The sequence below is a fragment of the Gigantopelta aegis genome, chromosome 2 (genome assembly GCF_016097555.1).
Source record: "Gigantopelta aegis isolate Gae_Host chromosome 2, Gae_host_genome, whole genome shotgun sequence".
NCBI lineage: Eukaryota > Metazoa > Mollusca > Gastropoda > Neomphalida > Peltospiridae > Gigantopelta > Gigantopelta aegis.
Genome location: NC_054700.1, coordinates 52556483 through 52567940, shown reverse-complemented (window position 1 = coordinate 52567940; position 11458 = coordinate 52556483). Strand labels below are relative to the sequence as shown.

General features: G+C 38.5%; 1 protein-coding gene across 1 annotated transcript in view; it reads left to right on the top strand.

Moving 5' to 3' along the window:
* Positions 1-11458, top strand: part of LOC121389003 (synaptotagmin-7-like) — a 42435-nt gene that overhangs the window by 8616 nt on the left and 22361 nt on the right. Inside the window, exon 2 of the mRNA XM_041520594.1 lies at positions 10849-10957. Coding sequence (XP_041376528.1) covers positions 10849-10957 — 109 coding nt within the window. The remainder of the gene's footprint in view (positions 1-10848; positions 10958-11458) is intronic.

Genomic DNA, 11458 nt, shown 5'->3' with positions numbered 1-11458 from the left:
ATTTTCTTACACACTATTCGGAGAGAAAACGGTACGAAAGTTTTGATACCACACGACGAAAGTATAAGATATTCCAATTTAAAGATATCTGATGATCCAGACGGAAAAATTACACTATCCAATGAAATCAGCACGACAGATATTGACTGCTTTGCTGACGTATACATGCATATTACACTGAAACTGATCACTATCTATGACGTGTAAGTTAACTGCAAGTGCAAGAGTGGTAAATACGTTTTCGTTCAAAACTATCTTTAAAAATATTACAAACCTGATCTTTAACGATAAATAAGAAACAAAATACTGCTTTCGTGTCCGTTAGACACTAATTATAACTCGTATATGGTGTTGGTTCTATATTAGTGAGGTGGGTAAGAACAAAGATTGTGCACTTTGTGATAGAATTGTCACACTTTGTGATAGAATTGTCGCACTTTGTGATAGAATTGTAACACTCTTCGTGCATATACAATTTGCGTCCCTGAATATTTTCTGATATAGTGCCAACTGAACAGCACCTCCTGGGTGTCTGCAGCGCCACCTTGTGGTAAAACTGATTTGGCATAATGTCAATATTAGAGTTTCTGAATGTAGCGTTATTCGTTACCTGCCTTACTACATGGTCTGATTATCATAGTTTGTGTTTGAATACAACAACTCTAAGATTATTTTTTAAAATTAAATATATACATCTATATATTATTTTGTGTATATTCGGTTCTTTCATACTGATATCTTTATACTGAGTATCTTTAAACTTTCATTCATGCATTGTATAATCTTTTTTTTTCCATTTAAATCCAGACATCCATTCATTATTCACCATGCTTCCGCCAACTGATTTGACTTCGCTTCGTTCATGCCCATAGCTGATTTTCCTTTGCGGGGATGTCGTTAAAATTCAACCGTTCATTACATTACACTTGTTTTAAATTAACTTTTGATTTTTTTTATATTCATGTTGATCATGGAATCATTTATACATTTACTTTTGTTAGACATCCAATAGCTGTATATTTTGTGTGCTGAGGTATCGTTAAACTTTCATTCAGTCCATGCATTCACTCACACCTATTCATTCATTCATTCATTCATTCATTCATTCATTCATTCATTCATTCATTCATTTCGTTCATTCATTCACTCACAACCATTTATTCATTCACTCACTCAACCCACTCATTCTTTCAATCAATCATTCAGTCACTCATTTATTTATTCACTCATGCATTCATGCATTCATTCATTCATACCCATTCATTCATTCATTCATTCTTCTCAGTATGCGTGTGTGACCCAGTGATAGGACGTTCACCAGACCTAATAAATACCAGTTTAAGAGTGACAAAGAAACGATCTGTACATTCCATCAGGCATTGAGTGAAACTCGCCATCCCATTTAACCCATTGATTTCTGCATTTACCACTGGTCCCTCTATCCACCCTCCCCCCACACCTCTACCCACCCTCACAAATCTACTTCTGCATGACCTGGCAGACTTATTGCTAAAAGAAAATAGATCTCGCGACCACATACTAAGATTAGATGAAAGGACACAGCATCAAATAAAATCTCTTTCGTTCTTACCTCGTCTTAGATCTTAACAGCGTTCTAGACATACACGTTGTATAGCCTTCGTGATAGGGGTTAATGAAATATCATACTGGTCGTATAGCCTTCGTGATAGGGGTTAATGAAATATCATACTGGTCGTATAGCCTTCGTGATGGAGGTCAATGAAAAATGCATTACCCTTGTACTCTATGTCGCTTAAATCATTAATGAGGTCCTTCGAGGTTAACAGTCTCCTGATTCGTGTTTTCCAACCAACAGAAGCCAATAAAATGTAACATATACTAGTAGTGCACTTTTAACCCGTATTATTTATAAATGAGTAGTAACTCTTCGATTTTTCAGCCAGAGTTTAAACTGTTCGAAGATCCAGATGTTACATGTTCCTAGAGAGCTTTTAAAGCCGAACACACACGAAGTGAAAACTATGATTTTTAGAAGAATTTTTTTTCTGATTTTGTTTGTCGTCTGCGTTGTAGGGAAACAAGAAAAAAAGAAAATCGCAACTATTTAACGAAACGTGATTCGCGTATCGAACCATGTTTGATTTCATTTATGTTTTCCTTACGCATATTAATCTTTAGCGTGCAACATTTATTTATAATTTATTGAATTCGGTACATAGGCTATGTCGCTAGTTCCTACTTATTCCCGACTTATACATTATTCCAATCACCTCAGTGGACCCATTCTCTGATTGATTTTTTTCCAGTTCCAACCAGAACCCCCACGACTCATATAAATCAGAGACCATGCTATGTGCTGTCCTGTTTGAAGGAAAGTTGAAATAAAATATCCCTTGTTGCTAATGGGAAAAGGTAGTAGGTTTCTTCTAAGATCATGTGTCAAGATGACATGACTAGAGCATATTGGTTAATTAATTAACCATCGGTTATTGCATGTCAAACATTTGATAATTCTGACGCAAATTATTTCATACCAACGATAGTTTATATGGTAAAGCCGAGCGTACGATACGTGTCCTATTGTGAAAGTGGATTAAACAGCCGATGTCGCAATAATACATTTTTATTTCAGGTCAGTGATCCATAGAACATACCGAATTAAACATAACATACAAAACGTATTATTTAGCATACAGTAGCTCGTGCCAGCGATTTGCACATACGGATTTGACGCGCACACTTTTCAGCGAATATGCTGTTGAACGAAGTAAAGAGCCAAGGTTTTTTACTCGATGACTGACAAACATCTTCTGTTGTCCGATAATTCATCAGTATACATTCTTATAACATATGTTAAGATCCTTCAAGGTATGACACCTTGACCTAAACGTTTTTCAGTGGTAGCCCACTACCAGGTTATGATATCTGGTAGCCCTAATTACAAGCATCTTGTTGATTACAGAGTAACTGGATGTGCCAAACAAATCAAGTAGCCCGGCGGACTACTGGGTTTAGACATCTGGTAGCCCGAGCGAGAAATTGGTAGCCAAAACATCGTAAGCTACCGTTAAGGTCGAGCTCTGGGGCCCAGACCTTACACTCCGACTTTTGTCAAAATGTGTGTCGTGTTACGATAGAATCGACGTCGGGGGAAAAAAAGTCAGATTTATTTTCCGGCGACAGTTACTCCCAGCCGTAGCTTGATTAAATCAACGTAGTGGATATATGATATCGAGAACGATATTAGTCTGGCCGACTTTGCAGACCTACGACGATTTTAATCGAGAAAAATTTAAATAAAATAATATTGTGCGGAGAAAACCAACATGTCGGCCGTCGGCGGGAAGATAGCTTTGCGCGCAAATATGACAGACATATGAGTACTCGCATCGGAAAGAAGAACTGCCCCGACAGCTTCCGAGTTGTCGCCACCAACACCAGATATTTATTGAAATGGCGGAATGGCAGTTATGCGCCCAGCTTAAACGGACACTCTGCTGCCATTGTAAAATGTGTCCGATTAATAAAACATATTTTGACGATTAAAATTACATACTAAATATAGTGTATTGTTTAGAACATCGGTGTCTGTATATTGAAGTTTGACCTAGTATAAACACTGAAGAACGATCTGAGACCAGTGGCGTAGTTTCATCCCCTCCCCAATCAAACGTTTTTCTTTTTACTGTATTAAGTTTTATAAAAATCACACACACACACACACACACACACACACACACACACACACACACACACACACACACACCAACACACCAAAACACATACCAACACACATATACATACATACATATATACATACATGCATACATACATACATACATACATACATACATACATACATACATACATACATACATACATACATACATACATACATACAAACATACATACACAGTGTGGGTTGCCCCTCCTCCCCCCCCCCCCCCCCCCCTCTGAAGCACATTTGATATACAGCAACTTATAATTTTAAAGTTAAAGATCATCCTTTTTTTATGGATGCCTCAATAGCTCAGAGCGCAATTTGCCACAGGTTCGAGTCCCAACAACGGCATGGGACAATTTGTGAGGCCAGAAAGGATTTAATTAATGAAATTTAACCTAGTACACATATTAGAACGATCAGAAACACGTTTAATATACAACCACTAATATTTTATGCAGAAAAATATATTTAATATGTAATTACAATCGTTACAAAGTCTCTGTTAGTCGATAACATTAAAAAAAGTTCAGCAAACTCAGGAACGTCCCTTTAACAATGGCAATACACTCAGGCTAGTCCCTTCAACGTAGTAGCAGACGATCTGCAATGGACCTTGGACGTTAAACTCGACATACACAGACGTCGTCTGGTCTGGAGTGGTGGGACGTAGCCCAGTTGTAAAGCACTCGCTTGATGCGTATTCGGTCTGGGATCGATCTCCGTCTGCGGGCCCATTGGGCTATTTCTCGTTCCAACCAGTGCACAACGACTGGTTTATCAAAGGTCGTGGTATGGGCTATCCTTTCTGTGGGATGGTGTATATAAAAGATCCCTTGGTAATGATGGAAAAATTTAGCGGGTTTCCTCTCTAAAACAATATGTCAAAATTACCAAATTACCAATAGCTGATGATTAATAAATCAATGTATTCTAGTGGTGTCGTTAAACAACCTTTTTTTTGGTCTGGCCTGCGGCTGTTTGCTATGGTTATATGTTTTATGGGAACCAGGCTTTAAGGTTTCTAAGGATAAAACATTAATTATCAGCAATCACCACAATGGATGATTGATGACAGAACTTGCCCTTTACCGATTTGGAAATGCTGGTATTGTTTGAGCATTGTCTAGCGTACATTGTCCATTTAATATTACTCGTATTTTGATGTAGAAGAGAAATACACTGGTCTTGAATAAGAGAAGAAACCAGCTAACACCACATAGATTCGGGTGGTGTAGTGGTTATGCCACCGGACTTGGTGCTGGTAGGTTCTTGGTTCGTATCCCACTTGAGCCAATGGGTGGATTTTTCATGCCAGTACCGGCTCCAACCCAGAGCGAGTGCACCGCTAAGCTCAGTGGGTAGGTGCAAGGCCATATCACCGAATTTCATCACGGGTGCGAATACGGGTGTGTCTTCCGAGTATATGACCCCACGTGGGGGATTATTACCCGACATGCACTGCAGGTTCCATGTACCTCGGGCTCGGGTGATACCGAGATAGCTCAACTGATAGGAAGCGTGGAACACGGCCCTGTCAAGTAGTCTCATACCGAAATGGAAACGCTGCACCATTCATCTCATCATCATCCTGTTTGTAATGTCAAAAAAATTAATAATAACAATAATAATAATAATTAAAAAAATTAATAATAAAACATTTTTACACCCCCCCCCCCCCCCCCCCCCCCCCCACTAACACCACATAGATAACACTTTGCCATTAGCGGCACTGGACTTACTGTATCATACACTATGAATATTCATACGGACAGCACGGCATACTAAAGCAGTAACTTTGGTACTGTTTACAAAACAAGGGGGGAGGATATGGCTAAGTCTGTGGTATGTGATGTCCTGTGAAAAAAAATCATATAAATTCATATAAAAAATGTGAGAATTATCACATGTTTGATATGAGATGGCGGATGATTAATAAATCAATGGGCTTTATTGGTGTCGTGGTGCACTGGCTGGAACGAGAACTAGCCCAATTGGCTCACGACAGGGATCGATCCTAGAGCGACCGCGCATCAGGCGAGCTCTTTACCACTGGGCTATGTCCTGCCCCACTGCCTGGTTATAAAACAGATTTTGAATCTGTTTCTGATTTTGTCGTTCAGTATAAGCCAGAGATTAAAATTCGATTTGTTCCACCTTTCATTCTATGTAAGACTGATTTCGAATCTGTTTCTGATTTTGTCGTTCAGTCTAAAACCAGAGATTAAAATTCGGTTTCTTCCACCTATGATTCTATGTCATTCCAACCGATGACTCCAGCATACGGTCGATACATCACCGCACTCACAGGACAACTAATTTGTGTCTTGTAGCCTTCGTGTATCTGGCGTTAACACTTTACCTTTTGTGTTTTCCAGAAGAGATAAATTGTCCCTCCACAGGGAAAAATGTGCTCAGTCACCGAGAATCGAGATGGATGGGTTTTAATGGCATCTTGTTCAATAAGCCCATCCAAATCTAGTTGTTTTTTTAATCTCCACCGTGAAGCTTCGGAATCAATAGATTTCCAACATGTTTTATTAGTGCTAGCAGACGAGAGTTAATTTTTTTATGTTGTCAGAGAGTTTTGAGTAGTGTGATCCATGACCCGAGGGTTTATAAAAAGGATAAAATGGAAGTCGCAAATCTTCTTTTTTCATTAATGTCATTTTACAGGCATCTCTGAGCACAATTAGCCAGTTTTAACGTCACCTGTCACCCGTCTCGCTTTCTATTTCCTCTCTGTCTCTCTCTGTCTCTGTCTCTGTCTCTCTCTCTCTCTCTCTCTCTCTCTCTCTCTCTCTCTCTCTCTCTCTCTCTCTTCTCTCTCTCTCTCTCTCTCTCTCTCTTCTCTCTCTCTCTCTCTCTCTCTCTCTCTGTCTCTCGCTCGCTCTCTGTCTGTCTGTCTGTTGCTCGCCTATATATATATATATATATATATATATATATATATATATATATATATATATAATTATATATATATAGATATATATATATATATATATATATATATGTATAATGTATGTATTATGTATGTATATATATGTATGGTCTATATATATATATATGTAGATGTATGTCTCCTCTATTATATGTATATATGGTTTCCTTTCTCTCTATTATCTATGTATGTATGTATGTATGTTCGCTTCCCCTCCTCTCTCTTTGTCTGTCTCCTTCACGCCTGTTCTCGCTCTCCTCCTCTCTCTCTCTCGCTCCACCTCTCTCTCCTTCTCGTTCTCTCTCTCTCTCTCTCTCTCTCTCTCTCTCTCTCTCTCTCTCTCTCTCTCTCTCTCTCCAACTCTCTCCTCTCTCTCTCACTCTCTCTCTCTCTCTCTCTCTCTCTCTCCGTATGCAATGAGTGTATATTTCACTCGCTCTGACAGTTGAGAGGAAATATAGCACATTTTCCATTAGCAGAAAGCGTAAAGGACCTTTTGTATGCATTTCCAATAACCTTTGATTGGCCAGTAATGGACACTGAATGGGACGGGAAATATCTGCCGAGGAGGTTCGATCTTACGACCCCAATTGATTGTGTCAGATCTCGCCTGATCATCGTCGACGACGTTGACGTCATCACTCGTTGCAAAATAAATATAAAATAACAGGTCACTGTCTTAAGATGACTGCTTTATTCTGCGACGGTTAGAATGGCATTCAACATTCAACCAGAGCAGACCTAGAAGAAAGCCGATATCTTAAGACAGTAAACTGTTATTTTATTTATACGGCAATGCACATAAAACAAAATATAATAATTAAATAGCTGTTTTATTTCACAACTTTACTGTTTGTCAGAGTAGTATGTCGACACGTGCTGAATGCTTTGTCGCCTACAATAATCTACACCAAAACAAAATAGTCCTTAAATTTATATTTTATTTTTAAAATACAAATTGTCTTCAAAATGTGTTTTTAAGAATCATAACAATTAACAGGAAATGAAAGAATACGTAAGTTTGAACAATACAACATTTCTTTGTTCATACCTAGTGTAAAAGTAGTCCCGTCCCAAAAAGCTATATTTTTGGTCAGTGATCGAAAATATGAAAATCTGTCTAATCATCATATCTTGGCAATACAAAAAGTGATTGCAGGATACATGGTATTAACGGTCACTCGTGTAGCATTCTCTACATATATATAATATTATTATCTGTCCAGTCAGAGTTACTCTGGATTTTTTTCTGATAACATACCCAAAGAGAAACCTTGTGTTACGCTGTGTTATAGGTTTTCGCTATTTTGGCGCTTAGAATGATTGGAATATATACCAAGCTGAAACGCCGATTTTCGTTGATATCAAAGTTGATGGATGTTGATATCGGTTACTAATTGGATATGTGGCCGCCTGCGAACCGGTGATCCGTCACGTATGGATATATACATGTATCAAAAATAGTGCCATGTCTGTGGAAACCTGCGTATAAACACGTTATGCTGATTCTCTTCCGTCAAACGTACTCCATAATGTATAAAGAAGACTGTGTACTGTAGATCCTGATATTAACGCGTCCCTAAATTAATTCGAGTGACAGTGTGCAGACTAAAATGCGACATAAAATTAATGCGAGTGGCCTCCCTTTGAAATATTACTTTCCTAACAACTGACGTCGGAAAGAAAGAGTGTTTTATTTAACGACGCACTCAACACATTTTATTTACGGTTATATGGCGTCAGACATATGGTTAAGGACCACACAGATTTTTAGAGGAAACCCGCTGTCGCCACATAGGCTACTCTTTTACGACAGGCAGCAAGGGATCTTTTATTTGCGCTTCCCACAGGCAGGATAGCACAAAGCATGGCCTTTGTTTAAATAGTTATGGATCACTGGTCGGTGCAAGTGGTTTACACCTACCCATTGAGCCTTGCTGAGCACTCACTCAGGGTTTGGAGTCGGTATCTGGATTAAAGGAGAGGACAATTAAGGCATTTGGCCTGGTATGCATATTTAACGATATGTAATGCACATTATTGCTTAATATCGACACGTATAATCGTATAGTTAATTAATAAAACGGTTAAATGTGACGGCTATTATATATAACGGGCGCAGCCATTTTGTACAATCTCAGTGAGTACGCCCTCTGGCGAGCTGGTGGTTACGTAATGCTTAACGCGTCACGTCAGGAATGAGCCTTAGAACTAGAGAAACACAATCTACCTGGTTTTTGCGGGATGATAAATAGTCATACATTGCAATGTTCTGTAATAATACACATCCCAGTAAGCCAGTAATAAGTATATCCAGTACTACATATATTATTATTCAATACAAAATAAAATACCATTGTCAAAGCGGCTACACAACAAGTCGAAACAATTAACAATGTTATGCCCATGCATTAACCTACGTACTGGAATGATACACGGAGTGCTTTCTTAGTTAATTGGTCTATGCTGTTAGTTGCTTCTACCTGTAATTCCTGATTGACAGGTGTGTATTTGATTGGTAACCAGACGAGCCAGTTAATTGACGCTGTCTAGACACAAAAATACATACCGGTATTGTGGAATATTACCTGTCGCCCCTAAAATTGTAATGGACATGGTTTATTACTGTATTGATTAAGTAGACTTTTCCATCTAAAACCACAGAACTGACCAATTACGTAGTTCCAAAGGAAAAAAAAAAATCATCACTTGGGTATCGTGGGTTGTCGTTTTTGCTCCAACGTAGCATATCAATAAGCCTAATAGTGTACATTTTTCCTTTGGATTATTAAACAGAGAAAAATACTATAACCCCATTTTGTTCCGTTAATGCAACTTGAAATATATTTAGTTAAATAGTTTATTATATTATTGCGTCATTTATGCTGTTTTTACAAGTCAGGTTGATCAAAGAGAAGCACCTTGTCGAAAATTACTGCTTTTGTTTACACTGTACATACAGGAGATGGTCAGGAGCTGACGTCACTTCGCCCCAAGCTATCCCACCGGACGTCATAAAAACTAAACAAAATGGCTGCCCCCAGTTAGCAGGAATAATCATGGTTTTTTATTAACTCTAAAATTACGCGTTTTTAATTTGTTAAAGTGTCAGTATGTGTTGGTGGTCCGGGTATGCATCTTTCCAACACATAAAGCTCTTGTTGGAGTTGACCCTACCTTTAAACATCCCATGCCTCGACTGGGATCCGAACCCAGTACCTACCAGCCTGTAGACCGATGGCCTAACCACTACGCCACCGAGGCCGGTCAACTGACGTCGGTCTACTTTTCGGTATTTGGGCTCTACGTCAATAACTTTGTTTCGAGTCGCGTAGGACGATAACAACCAGAAATACTTTTGAAATACAGATAGTGGATGTTGTTGTTGTTTCTGTAGCTAGTGTTGTTGCTGCTGTTGTTATTAGTAGTATTATTGTTGTTGTTTTCCTTTTGTGTTGTCAGAATTTAAATAATCCCTTTCCCGAATATTTCAGCATCAGAAGTGATCAAGTATCTACTCGATTTCGAGACTTGGATTAACTCTATATATGCTTATTTCATCATTTCTTTTAACATTTTCATCCACTTAGCCTATATATGTATTATCAGCATTGGAATTAAGCATTTATACGCTAACTTTGAACTTTGAATAAACCCTTTATAAGGGCGGAACGTATCAAGAGAGCGCTTTATCACTGACCAGCCAGTGCACCACGACTGGTATATCAAAGGCTTTGGTATGTTCTATTCCTTGATACTAATTGAAACATGCAGCAGGTTTGCTCTCTAAGACTATAGTCAAAATTACCGAATGTTTAACATCCAATAACCGATTATTAATAAATCGATGTGTTCTATTGGTGTCGTTAAACAAAACAAATTTTAAAACCCTTTGTCTTAAGTTAAATGCCCGCCTTTTACTCATTTGAATGACCATTTTATCAGTTTATCTTATTATTTGAATTACGCCATTACACGTTCATTTTAGGACTTGAATTCATATGCATTTGCTCTCGAATTAATCCTCAATGCGCTACCTCTACACTTGAGTAACCTATAATCCAACTGGATTTAACCCTTTATCCGATTAGTTCTTCACTACTATTTAAAATCATTCATGCTGCACTTATACGCGCAATTTCCTCTTGAATTAACCATCTCTATGCTTATCTCTGCATTTTAACCCATTATGCGTTCATTTCAGGACTTGGGTCATCTGCTACTGTCTCTTCTCTATGATCCCAGGGACGAGCAGCTATTGGTTGGAGTGGGACAAGCCAAAGGATTGCCCCAACACCTCACTGGGGGTCCTAGTAAGTACCGCACCCTTCATGCTAGCTAACACTATTGACATAATGTTTATTTATACACACACACACCAAAAATCCCACGTCAGTTCCTTTGACATTCAGTCATACCACATGTCAATAGCGTTCTCAAACATTGCTTTTCATGAGCACGTCTTGTAAAGAGATGTGGTGATGTGTCGCCCATTGATGAGAAATGTTTTTGTTTTAATGTTGTGGAGACATATATGTAAATCTGTGTGATACTATAATGGAATTTATACATTTTAAAAAATTGTTTTTGTTTTGCTTTTGTTCTGCTTTTGATTGTTTTGTGCATTTCTTTAAAAGAGAGGGAGGAGAGAGAAAGAGAGAGAGGGGAAATATAATGTATACAGAGAGAGAGAGAGAGAGAGAGAGAGAGAGAGAGAGAGAGAGAGAGAGAGAGAGAGGGGGAGGGAGAGGAGAGAGAGAGAGAGAGAGAGAGAGAGAGAGAGAGAGAGAGAGAGAGAGAGAGAGAGAGAGAGA